At 46.0% G+C, this 24,917-nt stretch overlaps 1 protein-coding gene across 2 annotated transcripts in view; it reads left to right on the plus strand.

The window, feature by feature from the left end:
* The window catches only part of LOC142578588 (proton channel OtopLc-like), a 163,334-nt gene that overhangs the window by 70,574 nt on the left and 67,843 nt on the right, over positions 1-24,917 (plus strand). Inside the window, exon 1 of one of the 2 annotated variants that reach the window (XM_075687979.1) lies at positions 6,498-6,713. The exons of the other annotated variant lie outside the window; for it this stretch is intronic. Coding sequence (XP_075544094.1) covers positions 6,651-6,713 — 63 coding nt within the window. The 5' untranslated portion in view covers positions 6,498-6,650. Of the gene's footprint in view, positions 1-6,497; positions 6,714-24,917 lie in introns of those variants that run through there. 2 annotated transcript variants of the gene reach the window in all.

Here is a 24,917-nt window from a genome sequence, read left to right on the forward strand (position 1 = left end):
TGACTATTTTGCGCAGTTTTAGCACTTCTTCTGTATAAACTGTACAGGCCTCGCCGGGAACCTGAGCCCTTTTGCGGAAAGCGTCTATTAGGCGCATTTCTTTTTTGCACTGATCTCCAAAACACGGTTTGACCTCCAGGACGAAAAACTCCCATTAAGTGAGGGTGTCTGCATGGTTGTTGTACCAGACTAGCGCTGTGTCTTTACAAGAAAACACCACATTGGACATCTTTTTTGGCTTCTCCTCCGAAAGCGAGTGGCACCCTGTAGTACTACCACGAAACACCAGGCGCTGGCCTCGGAATGTCATCAGAGTCTTCAGGAATCTGGCAGGCTTCTTCAGGCATGTCACGTAAGGGTGGCGGAAGCCCGACAAGTCGACGGCTTTAACGAAGTTGTAACAGAGTAGTCTATGTCGTTATGAGGTGTACCAAGCACCTCCACCAAACTGCTACGATCCCGTGGAAATGTTTGCGCAAGCTTTGAACAGCAAGCTACGAACAGGAGCAATGACCGCTGCAGAATCGTCGTTGCCCTCTTGTTTTCCTTCCGATCGGCACGTCTCGTTTACGCACTTGGACGCAGCAATGTAATAATTTTTTTCCTGTGCGTATATTTAAATATATTGTGCCTGTGCATCGTGAGGGCAGTACAAGTTTTTAAAAAATGTTGAAGTGGGAGAATACAGATGAGATAGCCCCAGCTAAGCCCATCAATGTTTAAACGTGGCGCCATCCCCCGAAATTTCCCGCCGCCGCGCGGACCCTTTCGGGTTGGAGTGTACCGCCGTGACGTGACAGCGCTTTTTTTCGATTTTGTTGTCCTTTCATGCAAAAGAAAAGCGCGCCTTTCCGGTGCCATTTTCGATGCAACGAATTAATACACGTCGTAGTGTACATATTATGTGGTTTATTTGGTGAAGGCTAGCTCCCGTCGTGAGTACGTCGTTAAGAACGGCACACTCCCTTGGCGCTGTTTCTACAGCCCGTCATGAGGTACTACGCCTACGGTGGGCGAAATCGCTTCAGTGAAAGAAAAAAGCTTTTTTGCACGGCTTTCCAGCTGCCATGTTGTGTAGTGATGATACTGATGCACCGGATCGGTCACGCAAACTTCAACGGGCTGTTGCGCGCGCGCCTTTGTGGCGTAAGTGAGAGGCTCCCGAACGACACGGTGTATCCGGAATATTTATTCCCAAGCTTTCACACCGCGCAAATGTTACCGCGGATGTCGTGTACTCCGATCTGCACCATATCGACGCAGTTTTGCTTCTTTGAGCAGTAGTGCGCACTTTAATGCCTAAGCTTTCCTCTGAAAAATTTTTCCAACACGTGCAAAGTGTACAGCCTTCTATCAGCACAAAAATATGTTATTTTCGATGACATTCAATCGTTATGACAGTGTAAATATAGATAATTTGTAGCTTGAGAGAGAGAGAGATGCATATGATAAGGAACAATTGAAGGAAAAAAAAGAAAATGATCAGACAGAATGTTCACAGGACACATAGAGTTCCATAGAAATTACATGGTGAAACTATGTTAACTCCTTATTTAAAACCCAACTTCTGTTGAAGCCCATGCTAGAATTAATTTAAATGAAGCCTTTCGTGATGGCGCCAGAAGAAACGCAATGAGAGTCCTGCGCGCCTTCGCGGCAGGCGTTACTCAGATCAACTGAGCCATGGACTTGAACTTAAGTTGGGTTCTTGAATACGGGGGCTCGAAGAGGGGTGGGCCAAGTTGAATTTTGGGGGCGGGCCCGCTTAAGTTTCCCGGTGGACCAACTTAAATTCGCGGGAGGGCCAAGATCAATTTCGCCGTGAGCGGACTTGAAATTTGAGGGAAGCCAAACTTAAATTCGGAGGTGGGTCAACTGAGATGTGTGGGCAGGCCGATATGAAATTTGGGGGTGGGCCAACTGAAATTTCTGGCTATGCTTACGCATACTAAGATACCTAAATGGGAGTTTCTGCATGATTTCTTCAAATAAAAAAAAGAAAACGGGTTGATACTCATAGACTAAAATTTGCACTTTTTGAAGCATGTGTGCAAAAAAGGTACGGCGTCAATTGAGCTGCCAGAATACTCGAGAAACCGTTGTACGGAGACTGCGGGAGCGTTTGTGCCGCTGGCGTCGCCGTGAGGTTCCGTATGAGTGAAAGCATGTGGGGTGAGCAAGCCAACGCGATTCAATCTCGCGTGCGCGAGCGAGAAACGCGGAACGGATGCATGCCCACTCCTGTGGCGCGCGAGGCCAGGGAGGTCCTTCTCCAGCGGCTGCTAGGGTGCCTTGATGTCCACCGCGCCCGCCCCTCCGTACAGAGTGGACGCAACCGCCGCGCTTGCGACGGCGTTGGCCACGCGAATCGCGGACGCCGTAGTAGACGTCTTTGCCGCACGCCGTAGGGACGCGTATATATGTATGTATATATATATATATATATATATATATATATATATATATATACGCTATGCATATGCATAGACACGTACAATTATATCACTATTCAATTTGAAAAGATGCGTAGGTTCACACGACTCTAATTAGCAATGAGCCTTACGTATCCTTCATCTATAAGGTGTACAACCTCAAATTCGTTTCAAGCTACCTAGCATACCCGGTGTAAAGGCTGTACATCCATCGTGGCACCCTTCATGGTGGGTGTTAAATCAGGAATTAATTAAGCCTGTATGCCTCACTCTTTGGTTGGGGTGCCTTCAAACACCCTACAGTTTGTTTTTGCAAGCGCGCTTGTTATCGGGTACGCAGAAAAAATGCGTATTTTAAAAGTTCCGAATTTACATTAGAGTGCCGTCTCTGCGACAAGCCTATTTAAACCCTTTTTTGTGTAAAAACGTTCACCGTGTAGATAAATGTGCATTTTTATAGATTAGGCTGCTGAGTAGACTGCTCAGTAGAGGAGATATGCATGAACTCCGATGTGTATCCGAAATGAACAGCTACAAGCGTGAGCCGGCTAGAGACCCCCCCCCCCCCCCAATCGAATGTCCTTTCCTATACTTGTGATGTCGCTGCCCTGTTCTGTTTACTGAAGATTTCGTGTCCGGTATTGAATGCACATTTTATTAACAGGAGCAGTCGGCCAGTGCCCCTAGTCGTAGTGAATTGTGAATTCAAAGCGTGACGGCTAACTGAGAATGTCTTCCAAGAGCATTTTCCTTTTCCTACGTTTGGCAAGGGGACAATATAAAAAGAATTTGTCGGGCGGCAACATTCATTTGAGGACTTATTGCCAGCGAAGCTGTTTAGGCTGCATACATGGGGTGCATGCAATAGAAATCGTACATTTTTTTTTTCTTCATACGGCACCACGTGGACGGATGGATGGATATTGTGAGCGTCCCCTATGGAATGGGGCGGTGGGTTGCGCCACCAAGCTCTTGCTATTCTACTGCCTAATATCCTACCTAGGTTAAAAAAAAACAGTATGAACTCCCACAACCAAATTTTCTGACCCATTATTGCGTACTTTGCTTTTTTACGTCTCCGTTTTTTGTCGTTTCCCTACTTTTGTTACACCAATCTTCCCATCTCCTCTTACTAATCTCTATTGCGGACATGTTTACTTTTCCACTGGTCTCAGTGAACCTAAGGGCTTGAAGGAGTCCAGTGGTGCCTAAATCCACCGCTGGGCAGGTGTCTTCACATTCTAATAAAACATACTACATTGTTTCCCTAGTTTTACCGCAGCATGCACATGCTTCTTCTTTCTTATATCTCCCTTTATAGGTGCGTGTTCTAAGGCATACCGATCTCGCTTCGAAAAGTAATGAGCTTCCCTTTGAGTTATCATAAATGGTTTCTTTCCTGATTTCGTTTTTTCCTCTTAAGTAGTTACTCATGGCAGGTTTCTTTTCCATTACCGCCACCCATGAGATTAATTGAGCCTCTCTGACTTTCCACTTGACCTCCTTTGTTGCTGTGTTGTCCACCCTACAGGCCGCATACTTACTGGTAAGCTTCCTAGTCATTTTCCTCCACTGTGAATCAATGTTTTTCCTGCACACATACCTCAACACTCTCCCAGCCCATTTACTTTCTTAAATCTTCCTTAGCCGTTATTCACAATCAATTTTACTGTGGGCTTCCTTCACTTAAAAACTATTCCAGCCCATATCACCCTGCACAGCTTCATTTGTAGTCTTCCCGTGAGCGCCCAGTGTGGGGCGTCTCACTGACCTTCAGTTCCCACCGAGTCTTGATTGTACCCCTGATTTAAAGGTAAACAGCCGCATTTCGAAAAGTAAGTCCTGCAACCATTACACCTTTCCACATACCCCGGAGCACCTCGTACCTATTGTATCCCCATTGCGCTCCGTGCTTCATTTTCTATGCCTGCATTTCTCTTCCGTTTCACTGTTATTGCATTTTTCCTGTGTTTCCATATATCTATTGCCTTCGTTTATCCCTATACCAAGGTGTATATATTTTCTCGCAGAGGTATTTCCTGGCCCTGTATTGCCACTGTCTGTTCACTGTTTTCATTGAATACCAATACGCACGATTTTCTAAAACTGCATTTCAAACCTAAATTATTGCCTTCCAGTCCACAGATATTAGCCAGACGTTGCAAATCACTCTGCTTGTTAACTAGCAACGTAATGTTGTCCGCATAAAATAAACCTGGAAGCTTCTGCTCTACTACTGTACCCGCCTGTTTGTATGCGAGGTCGAACCTGATATTACTTCCTTCTAGCGCCCTCTCCGCACTACGCCGACACAAGCACCGCCGCGGTCACCGCACTTCCCATACTTCGCCGCAACACATGCTTATTTCCTACGTTTCGCCATTGCCTCCTCCTCTATTTTTCGCCTCATGTTTACGCTCAACGCCTGCTAGACAGCGGGCGTTGTTCGGCTGCACCCTCTTCCTCCTCTTTTCTCCTCGCGACTTTCATCCCCCGCTGCGATCTGCGTTCGCTTTCGTCTTCGCTGGGCTCCTTCGCTCGGTTACGCTGACGTTCGCCGCAGAAGCGGGCACCTAAGATCAGCGCCCAAAAAAGAAAATGCGTCAGAACCGATTCCACGAATACTGTCGAAGGTAATGCGTTAGCATTGACTGAATTAGTGACACAACGTATGGCCACCGCCTAAGCGAGGTATGGCGAGGCGTTCACTGCAGCGGTACTCCTCTTTCACGCTTCCGCACACGGAGCCATGTAGCGCCGCCACCTCGAGGTCTGTGCGTAGCCTCCGAAATCCATGGCTCCTGAGAAACGCATCATATGGCAACCGGGCTCTTCTCTCGCGCTTCTTTCTGGACCTGCTGCAGCATCTAGTGGTTCTGCCGCGATGTGCGCGCGTGGTCTTCGAGACGAGAAACATAGCGCGCCGGTGCCTGCGAACGGTGAGGTTTGTTTCCTCGCTTGCCGTACACTCAGTGACACATACTCAGTAACCCAAGTTGGTGAGCAACTCATCGAAGAGCGGCACATACGTAGCCCATTCATTGCGCAACTCACTAAAGCGTTTGGTGCGCATGACATTCATTGAAAAGTGGCACATATCCAGTCAGGTTTCGCCACAGCCTGCTTATGCGTCGGGCTGCTGTCCTTTAGGAAGTCTTGTGACGTTGGTGCGATCCCGCTCAGCATCGAAAACATTTAAGCGATCTTATCTGTCATTAAATAGTGGCACATTCCCATTGGAACATACGGGAACATACATAGCTACCCAAGTTATCATTAAAGACGTTCATTGAAGAGCGGCACACATCTACCCATCATTGGAGTGAGCCACTAGGTCTGTGCTTGCCTCATTGGAGGCGAGCGCAGACCTATAGTGGCTCATACCCAGTACTCCAAGTCGACACCAAAGTGTTTCTTCGAACAGCAGTACCTGACCAGACTCGCGTGTACAGTAACCTATGTCGGCGTGAAAAAGTTTCGTTGAATACTGGCACGTATGTACACATTTCGTCATACACAGTGACCCAAGTGAAAACCTCTTACCTCACACAGCTGTACGATGTGCTACCCATTCCACCACTGAGTATACCCAGTGACCCAAGTAGGCAGGAAAATAGTTAGATACAAACATAGATAGACAGATAATTCCGCACATAGGCAGCCCCTGGAAAATGCGTGAAGTATACCCTAAGAATGCTAGCGCTAAAAACGCGCAATCGGACATCGCCTCATCGGAGGGCAGACACGCGCCGACTTGGGTTAGACGGCTGTCATAGAAAATACGGCCTTCTGTAAATTAGCACCAGCAGCAGAACTCCGTTTGCAGTTTCGTTTGAAAACGTTGCATCATTAAGGAATAGTGCTTTTATAATAACAATACAAATACCAACAAGGATTTCTGGACCACGCATGCTAACACCGTTCTCGGACAACGCTCTCCGGCGGCAGTCCCCCCAACGGAAGCCGACAACAAATTCCACAGGATGTCGCTGAGCTCAGGCGAAGCTGTCATCGTCGGCAAAGCGGATACGGGGTTCCCGGCCGCGTCCGCCGCTGCCCCGAGATCAGTCACGTCGTCGGCACGATTGTCCCGCGAGCAGAGCGCGACCGCCAGGTGCTTGCAGACGCGGACGTTACGTGAGTGACTACGTACCGACGCGGCGCGGAACTTTTGGCAAGAAAGCTGAACGAACCCTTGCGAAGCTGAGTGCGACATCGATGCGATTCTCGGTGGGCTGGAGGACACGCTTGGCGCTTATGCTGGAAAGGTACATCGGCGAGGTTAGTGCCTTTCTTGCCGCGTTACCGACGGAGTAATGCCTTTTCCTAAATGTGGCTGCGTGTTAAGGCCGCGGTGCTCTCTTACGGAACAGTAGATGTGGCTTTTGTATAATCTTGTTGCATATTCTGGGTGAAATCTTTTTGTGCACCATTTTGTCACTAGCATCTGTTACCAGTGACTGCATAAAAAAACTGAGGCTTATCGTATCCTGTTGAACACATGTCATCGCGCAAACAATATTTTTATCATCATCGTCATCAACAACATGTTCAACCAATTGTTACGGCCACTGCAAGACAAAGGCCTCTTCCAGCGTCCTCCGGTTACCTCTGTCTTGTGCTAGCTAATTCCTATTTGTGCCTGCGAATTTCCTTATACCTTGATACCACGTAATCCTGTGCCAACTTCAACTGCGCTTCCCTTTTTCTGCCACTCATTAGGCAACTCTGATAGACCACCGGCTATCTGTACTATGCGTTAGATGGCAACCCCATTTCTTTTCGTTCCTCATGTCAACGGGAATATCGGCTGCACCCGTTTGCTCGGCAAGCGATACCACTGTCTACCTGCCTCTTACCGTCACGCCTAATATTGTTGGTTCTATCGATCCGTTGCGCAGTGCTTAATTTGTTCTCAAGCTTCTTGGTTAAACTCCATGTTTGCTCATAGGTTAATACTCATATAATGCAATGATTGCATACTTTCTTTTTCAAAGGCAGCGGAAAGCTGCCGATCTTGCTTCGATAATGTCAGCTGTAGGCGCTCCAACTCATTTTCATTCATCTGAAAATTTCGTAAATCTCCCGTGAGTAAGCGACCTATACAAACGTATCCTTTGCACATATTCTAGAGGCTGACTGCCGATCATTGACTCTTGTTGTCTTGCCAGCTTTCTCGGCTAAGGTCCCCAATTATTTGTTGAAATTTCTTATTTTCACACGAAAGCCCTAATTCAAAGTTGAAAATTTTTTAACGCAATATTTCCTATCGGCCACATTTGTTGCCTGTGAAGAAAAAGGCCCGCGGCAATGCATATAGGCAGACGGACGGCAGTGAACCATTCGCTGGAATTTGAGTAGCGCCGCGAGGGCGAGGGTCTGTGTCTTTGCCGTTGTTTGTGGACACTTGGTGAGTAACCACCTTGCTCTTTACGAATCGAACGTGCTGTACGAAGGCGAGCGAAAAACCATAGTTTGTAGAACATTCAGACTGCAGTTGCGTCTGTGCCAAATAAAATATAGGTATACATAGTGATAATGACAATGAACATTAAGGAAGCAAACAGAAGTAAGGCAGGCGGCGTGCCCAAACGAGTTTTCATGTCGTAACTTTCCTGCATCTGCCTCCTTAATGTCACACATGAACAGACTAGCCGGACGGCAAGTGCTGCTAAGACATGAAGATCCCCTGTGATACGGACACGAAAGTTCGTCATTTTAACTTGATCCATTTCCCAATTTCTAAATAATCCCAAACACTAAATTATCCAAAGATGTATTGTTTATTGCATTCCGCGTTTTGCCATGCTTGCTACCACTCTTTTCGACGTTCATGTAGTTATAGGTAGTGAAATACGCTATGATTTGGCATACTAAACCCAATAATTTTATTTTGCTTTAGGTGGTGTCACCCACATTCCTGCCACCAACATTCCTTTAATTTTGTCGCCACTGCAGAAACAATTCGATATTCTCTTAGTGTCAGTGCAACAAAGTACAGCGGCATGGCGCATCTCCTCTGGGTTGATTCATTGTGAAATGAGGAATATCAGCTATTACAAGACAAGCTTAGACATCATCGGTTCCCAGTGACGATTCAGTAGTTCTGGTCGCGCCCTTCCAACTTCCGATATCAACCTCTCAAGGACATGGAGCAAGATATAGGCATGCCGCACTCAGCGAGCGCATTTCACGGCGCGTCTTGTAGTGTCGTTCCAACTATATATTTCTTGAGTGAGGGCCAAGCAATCTCTAAAGAAAATTAAATTATGGGGTTTTACGGGCCAAATCCACGGTCTGATTATGAGGCACGCCGTAGTGGAGGACTCGGGAAATTTCGATTACCTGGGGTTCTTTAACGTCCACCTAAATCTTAGTACACGGGTGTTTTCGCATTTCGCCCTCATCAAAATGCGGCCGCCGTGGCCGGGATTCGATCCCGCGACCTCGTGCCCAGCAGCCCAACACCATAGCCACTGAGCAACAACGACGGATGGGCAATATCTCTCTCTCTCTTTATATATATATATATATATATATATATATATATATATATATATATATATATATATATATATATATATAGATGAGCTTTCAGATAATGACCTTTCGCACATCGCACGTTCATTCTTTCCTCTTGGGTGCCTTTATATCAACTCGATCATGGATAGAAACGTTCATACGATATATATATATATATATATATATATATATATATATATATATATATATATATATATATATTGTGACGATGGATCGTATTTATTTACAACCTGCGACAGAAACAATGTTCCACATCCGCCGCCAACGTTTTTGAGTGGCGGCGCTGGCCAACACACCCAGAGATAGTTGTAGTCGTAAATGATAAATACCCAAGAAAGTGGATGGGAAAACGGCGCCGCGGTAGCTCAGTTGTTAGAGCATCGCACGCGTAATGCGAGGACGTGGGATCGTTCCCCATCTGCGGTAAGTTATTTTCTCATCCACTTTGATTTTCATTAATTTTTCATTTGTTTTATTCAATTTTAAGTACAAGTAATTTCCCCTATGTTTTCCTGTGTCGTTGTTTGTTGGCTTCTTATGATATGATTAATAAAAATAGGGTCCCTCAGTTAACCCCCCTTGTTCTCGTGTATTACATGACGAGGTTCTCGCATACGGCAACATTGATGCTTTGAGGCAGCATGTGTGGATTTATTAACGAGTTGCCTCCAACGAAAAAGATAATGTACTCCTGACGCCTGCAGCAGAAACGATGTTCCATATCCGCTGGCAAGGTTTGTTTCACCATGAGAACACCTTTCACGTCTAAATAAACGAAAGCAGTCTTGTAAGTACTGGGAGACTCAATTGCACTATTGAGATTCCTAGTATGACAAATCAAGTAGCCCAAATCGATACCTAGAGCAAGTCCTGAAGGACCACTGCAAGCTTGAGTGGGGGAAATTTATCAGCTGGAACCGAGTAGACCCTGTGTGGTATATACATACCGGTGATGAGTGTCCTGAAGAACCAATGCGAACAAGACTCCGCGTGCAGCCGGTGGAGGCTTCAAGCGGCTTTCTGTGGACTCGAGTGATCTTGGTCGGGACTCTAGACGTCGTATACACCGTTTTTTTCAAGGGCACCACCATATTGCTACGCAGTGGCGCCATCTGTGAGTAGTCGGCATGCTGGCTTGGGCGAGCGTTCCGTTTTGCATGGCAAGTATACGTTCGGCGATAGTCTCTGGTGTTTTTTTCGCGTTCGCGCGGTCTATTGAGCATGAAGTGCGTCTTCTAAGCACTAAACAGTTCTGCGAGACGCACTGAAGTGGTTCAAGTAGGTATTTCTGCTGGCATTGAGGCGTACGGAGCATGCAGCGCGATGTGTGCGCGCATATGTTTGAGCCTACGATCAGCCTCGGAGATCAATTGTGTATTTCTGAATGTTCCATTCACTAATGTGACCTTATTGCAGTATTATCCTGTAGTTCTAAGTTGCCGTTTGGTAGAAATGAAACATACGCGACAATCGTAACAGCGTGGGTACTGTTCTGCTAAGATTGGAGCTGTGCTGTTATACTTTGAGAAGCGCTCAGACTGTTCGCTACAGGTTACATTGCGTGATTACTTGGTTCGATGGATGAGGTTTGGACCCATGAATAAAATAGTTTTGGCTAGTAATAACAGCATACCTTACAGTCTGAATTAAGCTTGTCCAGCAAAGCGACCGTTTACGAGCTGCGTTAGCGTCCTTAGCAGTGGTAGACGCTGGATTACAGATATCTTTGTTCTATGTAGAGCATGGTCCAAACATACGGCATCAGCAGTTATATATCGTTATATATATCAGCGGTTATAATAATAAACGCTTTGTGGCATGACTATGCGAAGTCGTATTGCGGTGTTAGCCCGATTTCTCTTGCTTTTTCGAGAAAGAGGATGATAACCGAATTTTTTTTTTTCGCTTGTGTTCCTTCCTTTCGCTACGACGCACTCACACGTATTACGGAAATTTTGTCCTCAAAGATAGCCATCGCATTCTTTTAATGCGATCCCTCTCATATATTGTAGCTGTATACATAGCAGAAAGCAATGCTGAAACACGCAGCTCATATATGTATCACGCTGGTACACCAACTGCAGTGATTGCTGTGTTGAGCAGCGCCATCGGCCTCATGCAGGATGGCTAGCGTAGACATATTGTAATTTCAAGCCTACTAGACTTGAAATGCGTGAGAACGATGCCTGTGTATCACAAATATTTGATAGTGCCTGCTGATTAGATGTTTCTTTGGTTGTCTTAGGTTGGCCGTGCACGAGCATGCACTCTTATGTTTTATGTTTTACTTCCTACGCCAAGCGATCAGAAAGTGAGCGGATTTGCCATTCAATGCTGATAATACAGAGACACCGGTTTTCTTTGTTGAATTAGAACCGATATAAGCAAAATAGTTCGCAACATATACACACACCGCGGCTGATTGTGCGCGTCACATTTTTGCGCCCCCAGGACACATTTCGGCCTACTGTAGTTACCGATGCACCGAAAGGCTTCCCTGACAACCTTATATGAACGGACATGGCGTAAATTTCGCAAAGTAAAATCTAGAACATCTCGAAATTGTCCTGGAGCACGCGACAGGAATACTTTCAAGCAGCGCCGCGCCGGGTAGCCCAAGCCAGAGAGGAGGAAAGGCTCACCGTGCACCCTATCCTCTTCGCACGATGAAAAGGTCGGTACCCGGTATTAAAAACGTGGGGAAGGGCGGGGGGGGGCAAATCTCCTACTTTCACCCTTTCCCCTGTTCTGAGAGCGGCGGCGCAAGTGCCCCCCTGTACGCATGTGTTCTCATGTACGCTCGAGCTCATAACGCTTCACTGAAACTTCAGGAAAGGCACTGTTCGCCCGCCTTTACATTGTAAACATCCAATTGGTTACTCTGGAGGAAATATTTTTTTTCACGCTGAAAGCTCCAGATTTAGAATTGATTTAGATTTAGATTTAGAATTGTGCCACTTTTCAAACCACAGCAGAACGTGATCATATGCGATTTACATATTTCCTGGTGCATGTTATGGTCTACTTCACATGCTACGAACAATGACTGAGCCACAAGTGGCGCTGCTTACTGCAGCGATGCAGGCGTCCCGTGTAAAAGGAGCATAGATAAGGAAGCTACAATGTTATAACACCATTGGCTGCTCCGTACGATGGGTGTAGGGTGCCTATAGTCGTCGGTTGGAGGTTGCCACCGGCCCCACATTGGCCATCAGTAATGCGGGAATGGGTTTACTCAAAGCTTGCCCTGCCAGCGACGGCCAGGAAAGGGCACGATGAACCTGCACTCCGCAGCGCAAGAAGGATGCCAGGGTAGCGTTTGCCGACTGACAACGTCGAGAATTGTCCCGTATCATATCACCAAAAAGTTACAGAGGCACTGAAAGGGACCCTGAGCCACCGCAGGGGCTTGGCGAAGAAACAAAGCCCGGGCAGGCAGAAATTACGCTGCTGTGAACATCTAAGCCAAATTTTGCAGTCATATGGGGCGCATGGATCTTGTAAGCGGAGCGCAAGGTCACCTTTATATTTTTTTCGCTCTCGTTTTGCTCTCTTTTCAACAGAAGCCTTCTCCTCACTCTTTGCTGGACGCTTCATTTCGTAATATAGCACATTCCCATACGCGCCTGCAATTGGTGGATAGCCGACGTCAATCAAGAAGGGTGTTTGCCACATACGCTTCTTCCTACTCTTACTTTGTATATTTATTGCCGCAGTTTAATAAACAGGCTAAAGTTAAGCGAAAACGTGCTTTCAAATTTCAGTAATAGTTACGCACTTCCGAAAGAAGCCGAATAGAGTCCGGTCACGCTCGGCCGCCCGCGTAGGAATCCTACTTTGGCCACGCTGCTTGTCGGCGTCGTAGCCGTCAGGCCTCGCTAATTTCGGCTAGTTTTCAACACTCAACGAGCGTCGAACCACGCGCAACTTAAGGTCGGACCACATGCGCCAGCATGCGCTTACTCCTAGCCGCTCCTGGTTAGACGCCTTGGCAGACTTCGCTTCCTAATCAGCTATTGATAGCGCTAAAAAATACGCAGCTCGGATGATGTGGCTAATATGCGTCCGTCAAGCTGGTGCAAGACAAAGCCGGTGCGCACTGTTTACCACAGCCAGACAGCAGCGTATGAGTGCGCACTCGAGCCTTCTCGTGCATAAAGCGCGCGCTGCACTTGCATGCAGCTGTGGTCCGCTGCGTAGCGTATACCGCGATGGCCGAACGCACTCCGGCTCACTGAGGACAGCCCCGTTTCGCACGCTTGGCGCGTCGTGTGTGCCGAAATCGAAAATAGTGGCACCAAAATGTATATCCAAATATGCACAAAGAAAACCAAATTGGAACTGCCCTCTTTCAGTAGTCGGAGCGTTGTGGGCACAACTCGCTCTGCCGTAGCCTTCACAATGCAAATCATTGAAGAAGTCCAAGCACCGCGAAGGCTGTGTTTCATTGCCAATAACTTGGCTTCTGCTGAACGCATTGAAGAACTTGTTGCGGCCAAGTATTTCAGCTATAGTCTAATTTAACTTCAAATACATTTCTCGAGACTTCGATAAAAGGTGGTGCAGGGCCCTTTAAGTTTCCTTACGTGCACTGAATGCGAAAACACTCTGTCTCTTCTGCGCGATACTTTTCACTTGGTCATGTGTTCGACTTGAGCAAAGTCAATATTGAGGGTGGGCCATTTCAACTTTGGAAGTGGGCCAGGTTGGTTTTGACCGTGGGCCAACTGAATTTTGAATTAGGCAAAGTCACTTAGTTCGGTGTGGGCTACAGCGTCCGTCCGATGCCGTGGCTGTTCACTGTGGGATTTCGTAGTGTGATTCGCAACACGTCCAGCGCCGGGAGCGTGACGTCGCACTTGGTCGCGTAGTTTTTGGTACCATCAGATATCACCGCCGCTCGCTCACCGGATTTTCTACTTCATGTGACATATTGTAGCGATGTGACGCAGCTGTTAGTGTTCGGACGCGTCAGATCACCAGCGAGACCGCCCTGAAGGGGGTGAGTGCGACTGAATGCCAGTGAGTGTGAGTGAAGGTGAGCGCGAGTGCGAGTGAGTGTCAATGAGTGTGAGTGCGAGTGTGAGTGAGCGCCAGTGAGTTTGAGCGGAAGTGAGTGTGAGTGCCAGTGAGTGAGAGCGGAGTTGAGTGTGAACGTAACTGAGCACTGTGAGTGTGAGTGGGAACGTGAAGTGAGTGCATCTGGATGTGAACGTGAGTGAGTGCTTGTGAGTATGAGTGGAAATGAGTGTAAACGTGGTGTTTGTCAGTGAGCGGAGGTGAGTGTGAACTTGTGTATGAGTGCAGGGGAGCGTTAAGGTGGGTGAGTGTTAACATGGGTGAGTGAAGGTGAGCGTGAATCTGAGTTATTTAGTGCAGCTGAGTGTGAATGTGAGTGAGTGCTTGTGAGTTGAGGTGACACTGAATATGAGGGTGAATGACGGTATGAATCTAAGTGCTCGTGAGTTTTAGCAGCCGTGAGTACGAAGGTGAATGAGTGAGCGTTAGTAGACATGAGTATTGTAATACGTGGGTGAGTATATCACAACTAGCACAACAATTGAAGACGTTTAAAGTTCCCTTTAAGAATGGAACGCGATAGTATAAACGTGCTACGTTCGCATTGGAAATCATGGGAGGTTGTTATTGGCAGGACCCTATCGAAGAGCAAGTGGACGCAGCATCGAAGGCATGTGCATAAGTCGAGTCCGAACTTCAAATAAAACCCCGTTTAAGAGCGTGCGCACCATCGACCGACAGTGGCTGAATATGACAATACAGAAAAAAGGAAAGATAGTGACTGGGTCTGTTAACGGTGCTGATCTCGCAACTCGTAGTTCTTGGGTTCGAATCTCCGGCCCGCAATTTTATTTTCAAGTTACCGTCTATTTATTTATTGCCTTTATCGGAAATTTTCGCTCACGGCCAACATACACCGACAGCGTATTTTCTGTTGCCCTGCTAGAAGCAAAAACAAATAGCGATCTTCACGAATCAGGCTGGCGAGCAGGCCATTGGAACTAGACCAAGTACATTTCCGGTGATCGTAGGCGAAGCAAGAGATGGGGATAGCGGGGGAGGTTATTTTAAAATTTAGCCTTTATAGTGTATGCATTACGCATGATTCAGCGAACTTCTCAGATAATAATTTCCAGGGTTTTAAATTCCAAAACGATATGATTAAGAGGCACACCGCAATGGCGGACTCCGGATTAACTTTGAACATTCCGCCCCCATGGAAGTGTGGCCGCCGCGGACGGGGATCGAACCCGTGTCCTCGAGCTTAGCAGTGCTACTTTTCAAATATAATGACGTTTGGCAAAACCAGAAGGAAAGTCTCAAACGATAGCACAAACACAAAAGTCAACGGATTCTATTATGCTGAGAGCGACGTGCCTACTGGTGAGAATTCTAGAATTACAGGTATTTTGGGTTGTTCACCATGTTTCTGATATTTCCGCCCAAAACTGCTTTGGTACCAAAGTAAACTAAAATCTGAAAAAGTTCCAATTAACTAGTTTAAAGAATTATGGGTTTTACGAGTCAAAAGCACTTTCTGATTGTGAGGCACGCCGTAGTGGAGGACTCCGAAAATTTAGACCACATGGGGTTCTTTACCGTGCACTTAAATCTCATTACACGGGTGTTTTCGCATTTCACCATTTCACTAGGTTCTTCAGGACTGAAAAAACTAAGCGTAGAGACATATCTTTTCATCCCAAACGCCTTGCGGGCTTCCTCTCGTCACTTGACACTCGCCTTCCCAGTTTCGGCGCTCGGGAGGCGTGGATCAGCTTTCATGAAGTTCCGCGAGTTGAGACATTAAATAACAAAGTTCTGCTATTCGCGCATGTGTTTTTATCGTATTTTGTACTGTGTAATAATACTTGAGAAACAATGAGAGAGCGCTGTTAGCCTGCCCGATGGAAGCGATTTAGTGCATTCCGGCAGAATATTAGAGTTTGTTCGTTTTGTTTTTTTTTTCTTCTTTTGTCGTGTTGTGTTGGCTGTCTTCTGCAGTCGGAAGTGATTTCAACCCAGGCCACTTTCTTCAGCATTGCGAAACTTGCACGTACCACATTGCTGTCACATGTATGGTGCGAATGGCTCTTCCGCTGAAACCTCGTGTTGTGGCGGGCCCAACGGTGGAAAAAAAATTTGAGGACGCTTAAGCTTCGCCTTCGAGAGTGGAACGCGATAGCGTTATCGCACCCCGTTCGCACCGCCTACTCAAACGCGCTACGCCAGCCAAACGTCGCGATCGGCACAGATAGCCAAGCCCCGACGCGTCATGAAGGCGGACGCGATCATGGGGCGAGTGGCGCGCCACGTGTCGGGGCAGCGCCGTACCTTGCGAGGAGGGGGTCTTCTGTGTTTGCCGCAAGATGGCTCTGCGTGTGTGCAGAGCGCAGAAGAAATGTAGCGGAAACGTACTTCGCTACTCGTGAAACTGCGGCTTCTGTAAGTTACATGGCCATAATTACCGATATAGACCGCAGTATAACTTTCTACGGCACGTTTATAAGGCAACACCGCATTCACTAGAGGCGATTTTATCCCGTTTTCGTGGCTGAGTGGTAGCGTCTCACACTCCGGAGACCCTGGTTCGATTCCCACCAGCCCATCTTGAAAGATGTTTTTTATTTATGAAGTGCCTTCTGGGATTTATCGCTCACGGCCAACGCCGCTGACACCGACGCCGACGACTCCGGCTTTTCTGCGACACGAGCTCCTTAACGCTGTCGCGTTAATATTTCCCTTCCTGCGGCGAAAAGAGCGCGGATTGAATTTGTTCAAGGAGGTGAATGGGAGTCGCGTAGCGTTTATTTGTTCTTTAAGGAGTACTGCCGATCTCACAAGAGATCGTTGCAGAGAGAGCATACATATAAACACAAAAGTAGCACAGCCAAGTAATTTATACAATGGTAAACACTAAAACACTAACATAATTAATACATAATATTGTTAGTAGCAGTTCGCTTGGTATGAGTAAACATTAGAAATCAAGAAATATACAATGACAGGTTGCACGATGATGCGATCAGATTATTCAACCAATATCCCGGTACAGGTTTTTTAAGAATACGTTCTCAGAAAGTGTTCAGCTTGGACCTTCATTTTCCACTATAGCTAATGTTACGCTTCGCTTGTGTGGCAACTGTTAGCCGAGCGCAGACATTCAAAATCAAGCATGGGAAGACCTTTGCAGACGGTGCCAAAGGGCCGGAAAGGCTTCTCGGCTTTAGGGAGACGCCGACGAGTCGCTGAGACACGACCGTTGGAAGTCATGCCGTGTGTGTGCGTGCGTATGTGCACCAGTGGCGCCTACTCTTCCTTCGGACGCTCACGCCCTCTCCCCGTACGCGACAAGTGCTTGCAGGTGCGCGGATGAGACGCTTATGCCCACTTATGGTCCGACCCTGCGCCTACGTTCCATGATTATATCAACCCATGCTAGGGTGACTTAGAATACTGGGAGGATGAAGCTTTTCCGGAGAAATGCCACGCCACCGCGCGGCTTTTTCGCACCCGTGGGCTTTCCCCGATGTGCAAGCTGCGCCAAAGCGGCAGGCGTCTGCTGTGCGCTTGATATTTGGTCTGTATTAGACAGCATTGCGATAATTAGGCTCCTATAATACACTGCGTAACTGCAAGATCATACTGTAGTGACTCGCCACTCAGAAAACGCGTTTGTGTGCTGTAAATACGCAGATTTTGTTCATTCGCTTCTGTGCTTGCAGGTTTGTCACCGCAATGGTCCGCACTTACGGGCCTGTTTCAGGCACACCTTCAGCGCGCACTTTTGTGAGCGTAGGTATTTAATTAAATGTGAGATGACGAACGTAAACGTGCTGCAAAATAGAATAAGCACGAGATGACACGCATAACCAGAAGAACGAAGTAAATATAAACGGCTTGCTCGTGCTAATGTATTGCGCCTTTCATTTACTTTCTTTTATTTCATGCATTAGATTTGCTTTACAAGACCGCTTCCTGCACTCTGCTGTTTCCTTCTTAACATGAAAGTAAATTTAGCAATTTATTCTGTATGCGCACCGGTTCGTACATGGCAACTATACTTGCTGATCAGTTAATACGTAGTTGTAATTACATAACAAAAAGAGACAGCTTACAAGGACGTAAACTTTTCATGTTTTACTGCCATTGAAGGCACTAGCAGTACTGATATTTAAAGCTGATAAAGATACTTGCAGCGCATAAAGGGTGGTAATTTAATGCAAACACTGTTATGATCCCAAGTTCCGTGAGGTCAATTTCACCGCTGACTACCACTGTTGTGAAGTCGGGAGTCCGTGCGGCCAACGAAGTTTCTATCGATGCTGCCGTACCAGGAGCCGGGAGTTCCGAGTCGCGTATAAGAGAATGAAGAAAAAAAGGAATATATTCAGAAATGTACATGGTTGAAATTACAAAACGGCTCTAAATATCGGAGCGCACTATGATAGCGTCTTAGCATGTCCGGGTCACACCGTTTCTGAGCGTCCTTCTCTTCCTCCGCCGTCTGGATCCGCTTTTTATGCCTGCGTCGTTCATGGTTTCCACCAGTCCGGCGTCTGGAGACAGATGACTTCAGGAGAACAATCCCGGCGTCGGTGTGATGGTTGCCCCTTTCGATGCGCCGATGTTATCGGTGAGCTGGCGTCCCTTTCGGTGCGCCGAAAGTATCGCTGAGCCCCTATCGGCGAGCCCGGTCGGAAACGCACACTGGACACAAACAGGGAAAGTACGCACGCTGACACCGATCTCGGGCGTGGTCATGCCAGTTTGTGCGGCTGACAAGAAGCGTAGCCTTGCGCGGACCTTCACTCCGGCGCGGACAGGCCAATTTTGGCTGCTGACAGGTGTGAAGAATCGTAGCGTGAAGCGTGAAAACTGCATTTCGCAGGGGTGACATAGCCCTCTGAACTGCTTCCAGGCACAAAACATAGCATTTTCATGCACAATAAATGCTTGCTAGTTTACGTAACAATCCTACGTTAGGCAAGAAATAACGCTTATCCCACTGGCGAGCCATTTACACACGATAGCATGAGACAAGTTACATGTTGATGATTGATGAGAGGACTCACGGATTCTGTAACAACTGTAACAAGGCTATTGTAACAATTAAACATTCACATAATAAATGCGTAAATGGCTGGGTCAGTAATAGTTATATATATATTAATTTAGTACATACTGCAGACCATTTTTCTAGTCCATTTTTGTGGTCCATTGTGGTCCTTGCAGGACGGGCAGGCATTGAGTACAAGACATATACAAGATACGTTCGTATACACTCATAAAGTATATAGACTTTACAATGATATATTGCTCACAGAAACACTTAGTGAAAAAGATCAAAACACAATACCTAAATCAATTCCTGGTGCAAACAGAACGATGTAAATAAAGGCAAGGGAATTGCTCATGAAAGGCAAGGGCACATCAAAGGCAAGGGAGTTTCAGAGTCGAGGACTTGCCTTGCTCATTCAACGGCAAGGAGAACACCTTCTATGCAAAAACAAAAAAAGACAATGAAAACTTACATAAAACACAGTCACATGTTGTAAGGGGCGGGATGCGAATTCCATTCAGAAATAGTCCAGGGAAAGAAGGAAAACTTATAGCATTCTGCCCTAGCATAGATAGGTGTCAGTGTATCCGGACGATGGTGTCGTGTATACCTAGTGAAGAGATGACTTACATATAGTGAAGGGTCCAGAGCCAATTTGTGATTAATTAGATTACGTAAGAAATCTAACCTGTGTTTCTGTCTTCTTTGTTCAAGCGAAGGAATGTCGTTAGTTAACATCAACTCTGACGGCGAATCCGAACTTTTGAACTTGGAATAAATAAAACGAACAGATTTTCTCTGTATGCTCTCAAGTTTGTTAACATTGGCTTTAGTATAGGGATCCCATGCATCGCAAGCTTATTCAAGTTTTGGCCGGATATAGGTTAGGTAAGTGAGTAAGTAGCTTAAGGTGTGAGGGGGCATTTCTTAGTTTGTGTCGCAGATAGGTTAGCTTCCGAAAAGCAGAAGAACATGTGTTGTCAATGTGAAGGTTCCAAGAAAATTTGTTAGTGAACGCTACGCCGAGGTACTTGTAAGTCTCAACTTGCTTTAATGAAACAGATCCCATTTGATACGTGTACTCCAGGGGATTCTTTTTGTGCGTTATGCGAAGAGAGACAGTTTTATCTATGTTTGCAGTCATGTCCCATTCTTCTCACCACAAGAATATATTATTCCAGCTAGAGTTAAGTTCCTTCTGATCATCCACGGACTTAATAGCACGAAATACAACGCAGTCATCTGCAAACAGCCTTATTTATGTTCCCGGTTTGACGACGGTAAGAATGTCATTAATATATAAAAGAAAGAGCAATGGACCCAGGACACTGCCCTGGGGAACAGCTGAAGTGAATAAGTGAAGTGAAGATATCCCTAGGTGTAATCGTCAATTGAAACATACTGTTGTTGATTATCCAGATAGTTCGTAATCCAGGTAATTTTGATGTCCGGAAGGTTAATGTCCCTAATTTTCAAATTAGCTTTTTATGATTTACCCTATCGAATGCTTTACTGAAGTCCAAAAACACTGCATCGATTTGACCGTTGGCATCCAAAGCTTTGGCAATTGAATCAATTATTGTTACTAATTGTGTGGTAGTGGAACAACCTTTTCTGAAGCCATGTTGAGCACTTGTTAGTATGGAGTGTTCATCTAAAAATTCATTAATGCGAGTTGCGATTGTGTACTCGAAAAATTTGCAGCAAGATGACGTTAATGATATGGGGCGGTAATTGTCGAGCAAAAATCGATCGCCTTTCTTAAACACCCGAACAACACGAGCCATCTTCCAATCTCAGGCACTTTCGCGCACAACAAAGATGCTCTGAATAATACAACTAAGAAATTACAGTTTCGGCATATCGCCAAAGAAACACATTCGGGAGGTTGTCAGGGCCAGGAGTTGTTTTGGTGTTTAAATTGAGTAACATAGACACAATGAAATGGTAAGATATAAAGTTCGCCTCATGCTCTTCAAACACTGCAGAACTCAAAGATGGGCCTGATCGTGCTCTGGAGAATAAGCTATGAAAATAATAGTTAAAATATTGTGCGATGGCATTCAAGTCGTTAAGAAATGTTCCATTAACTGCAATTTCTGTAATAGTCTTCTTGCTATTGCCAAGGTATCCCCAAAAGTTATCCGGTGCGTTTTTTATAAGGTTGGGCAATGTTGTGGAAAAATTAAAAATTTTTTAATCGCGCACGGCGCATGACACCTTTTTTGTTGGAGCTCCGTGATAACGATAGTGCGTGGATGCTGCTCTTTTATTCGTTTGATTTTGCGCTTTAGTTGTAATATTCCACGCGTCATCGAAGGTGTACTTTTATTGACTTTCTTAGTTTTAGTGGGTATGAAAGTATCAATGCAATGGCCTGCACATTGTAGTAAACACGGTCCAAAGTGTGGTCACATCACTACCACTATCTGCAAAGCGCGCAAGGCAAGTTTCCACGTAGTCAACTATGCTGGCGTCATCCGCTCTGGTGTAATCTTTAAAAGATTTGGTATTGGCAGTTTTAGGAACAGTAGTTTTGACAATGGGCAAGGAAAGTGCAATAAGGTAATGGTCAGATAAGCCATCTTCGATTGACACAGTATGCTCGGAAGAGGTTCTGCTTAAAAAATACCATCTAACATAGAACATGATGACCCTTGCACACGCGTAGGTTCGTTAACCACTTGAATAAGATCATGTGCTAGCATTTATGCCAAAAATAATGTTAGCATTTGCATCAGCCTTATTGTTTGCTTGGAGGAGCTCCCAATTGGCACCAGGCAAATTAAGATCACCGATCAGAAACATTTTCTTATTTAGTAGAGAGACATGTGCTCTTTAAGTTTACTCAAGTAATCCGGTGTAGCATCAGGTGGCCTATAATATGCGAACAGCACAAAGCATTGACCCTAGCACGATAACCTGAGGCATAGGTACTCTAGTTCAGGAGTATCACCGATAAGCGTGGCACCGATTTGATCATTAACTAGAACGGCTATACCTCCGCCTGTGCGCAGTCTATCCTTAAGAAATACATTGTAATGGGGTGAAAAAACAAGTTCATTTGTTATATCGCTGCGCAACAAGATTTGCGTTATGACTGCGATGTGCGGATCGTGTTGTAGCAAGTGAATTTCTATGGAATCTGTCTTGTTCACAACGCTACGAGCATTAAAATTCACAATACGCAGACTTTTATCGTTGGCTGAAACTGAATTTCTGTGGATGGCAGGTTTGAAGATTTCTAAACATGAAAGTTCTGAAACATTGCCCGGATCATCGGTGATTCTCGCGCCTATTTCTGAGCTTGCGCGTAACGGCGGGTCGTTGGGCGGTGTGGTTTTTGTGCGTCGTTCTTTAACAGGAATTCTTTCATTTTTTTCTTCGCACCAAATATAATCTGTCCTATTGATGCATAATTTTTCAAAAGCTAAGGAAACTTTATAACCCTTCTCGCGGTTTTTTTTCGCACTTGCCCACAGCTTCCTTCTAGCTTCTCGAAGTTTTCGCGAATAGTCTTCTCTTATTGATGTAGTAGTGTTCTTCAGGTTGTGGCATTCTTTAAAAATTAGTGCTTCGTCTCTCGTATCGAACAATCTCAGGATGACAGGTCGTTTCTTATTCTTGGAGGGACGACCTAATCTATGTATTCGTTGAATAGCTATCGGGTTCAGTTTGAGAAGTTCTTGGAAGACACCTTTATTTACGGCTGTTTCCAGTGGTTCGCCGTTTTCCCTCTCTGATTCTGCTAGGCCAAAAATAATCAAATTATGTCTTCTACTGTGGTTCCCCAATTCGTCTATTTTCTTTTGAAGGGTCAGAACAACTTCGTTAATATGAGAAGCCTGTTTTGGCATAAAATGACCTTGCCTTCAAGTTTCGAGAAAGCGTCTACCTTTTCTTCAATATCTACTAGGCGGTTTTCTTTGATATCCTTAATATCAGCTGCGATTTCCTTAGGTTGTTTCAAGATTTGAGCAACTTCGGGCCCGGGGTTAGTTTCAATGTCCCCTCCTAAAAGCAGCAACTTCCGGAGGCAAAAAACATCAAGTCAGCAACACAGCCGTGGGCACGGCAGCTCTAGTAGAAAATGATCGCTTGAACGGTAACACTTGCCGTAATCCTTTCTCACCTGCACAAAGAAAAGCAGAGGGTTTGACCGCATTCTTTCGGTGCCACCGTGCCGAGTGGTCGCGTATTCCAAATGGTGGCCCTTTATACTCGTTCCGCACGGCATCGCCACTTGCAGAAGCTGCGTGGCGCCCTCTTCGCTTGCTGTCGTTGTATGATAAGGTGGTCTGATGGGGCGCATTAGAAGCTGATCAGCAGCTTGATGGCAGATGAGATCGCCATGCTTGCACGTAGCCGCCTTGAACATGTTGTGCTCCAGGCAGTATGCAGTGCGCAGGAGACAGAACTTCACAAAGAAAAGCAGAGGGTTTGACCGCATTCTTTCGGTGCCACCGAGCCCAATCATCTCCATCTAGAAAAAAAATGTCTATAAAGGGAAAATTCTCTAGAGAAGGAAGGGCCGGACAAATGCAGATGACGCAGTTGTAAGATTCAATGCTTCTGGCGGGTTGACCGGGTGTCTCACAGAACGCATACAGAAGGCGGCCCGGCCTCATCCATGGCCAAGCTCGCACTGGCTAGGTGAGCGCGGCGCTCCTCTTAGCAAAGCGCGCGGCGAGTCACGTGGTCAGGTGATGACCCACCTGCGGAGAGCGCATGCGACAAGGCAGCGGCGGCGGCGGAGCTCGGCGCGGCGAATCACGTGATGCGTTGCTAAGGCTACTCTGCAGCTGAGGTAAGATGGAGGTGAAATTGCTGGCAACGGCGCAACTCGGCTCGACGCGGTTAGTAACACTTTCGCTTTGAAGCAGCACTACAGACAGAGCACACGGAAAAGGGAATGCCAGCGCTCTATGTCCTGTGTCGCTAGCGCTGTTTTTAAACACTATCATGAGATGTGTTAGGTCTCCCCGGATTGTCTTATTTTTTTTACTCTTTTTTATTTTTTGGCAGCACACCTCCATACCTTCACCTTTTCGCTTTTATTTATCCCTCCTATGACACGCCTATATCTTTCTGTAAAAGGTCGATGATGCTCTGGGGCCTCGTTGTCAGCTGGGGGAGATCGTGAGACTGCGACCCTGCTGGCGACGGACGCCCACAATAAGCACGAAGTTCGAGGGCGTCACAAAACCCCGTCATGTGGCCTCTGGTGTCGCGAATCTTACGACAGGCGGAGAAGATTGTTTCGGACCATAAAATGGTGCAAGCATTTCTAAGCTTAGGACCTGTACCATACCCATGTGCTCTTCATAAAACATTTTTCAAGTTTTCCTCTGCCAATGATGTTGGTGTGTTAGACTTTTTAGAGCGTTCTTTAGACCGTTTTGTTCATATCTTTGAGTCTAATACTAGTACAGATGATTTATGGGACTACTACTTTGCAACGGTCATGGATTGCATTAAAAACTACATACCAAAGCGCTATAAAAGAATTAAAAGGAAAAATCCTTGGATTAAAAGGGAAGTTATACATCTAAAGAGAAGATTAAGGCGAAAACGTGGGGACTGTTCGAGGAATCCAACCCCTAATAAGAAGATCTCAATTCAACACATGAGCCATGACCTGAAATGTCTTATAAAAGAATCTAAAGACAAGTTTTATAATGTTACACTTACGAAGTTCCTTAAAGAGGCGCCGCAGAAGTTCTGGCGGTATGTCAACCCATCCACAAAACCGTTATCCTCAGAATCCTGCAGTACTGCTGCAATGCAAGCTGATAATTTTAATGCTTACTTTGCATCCGTTTTTACTAAAGATAATGGCATACACTTCATGAAGCCTACACAGC

Source organism: Dermacentor variabilis, chromosome 4 (assembly GCF_050947875.1).
Source record: "Dermacentor variabilis isolate Ectoservices chromosome 4, ASM5094787v1, whole genome shotgun sequence".
In the NCBI taxonomy this organism is placed as follows: Eukaryota; Metazoa; Arthropoda; class Arachnida; order Ixodida; family Ixodidae; genus Dermacentor; species Dermacentor variabilis.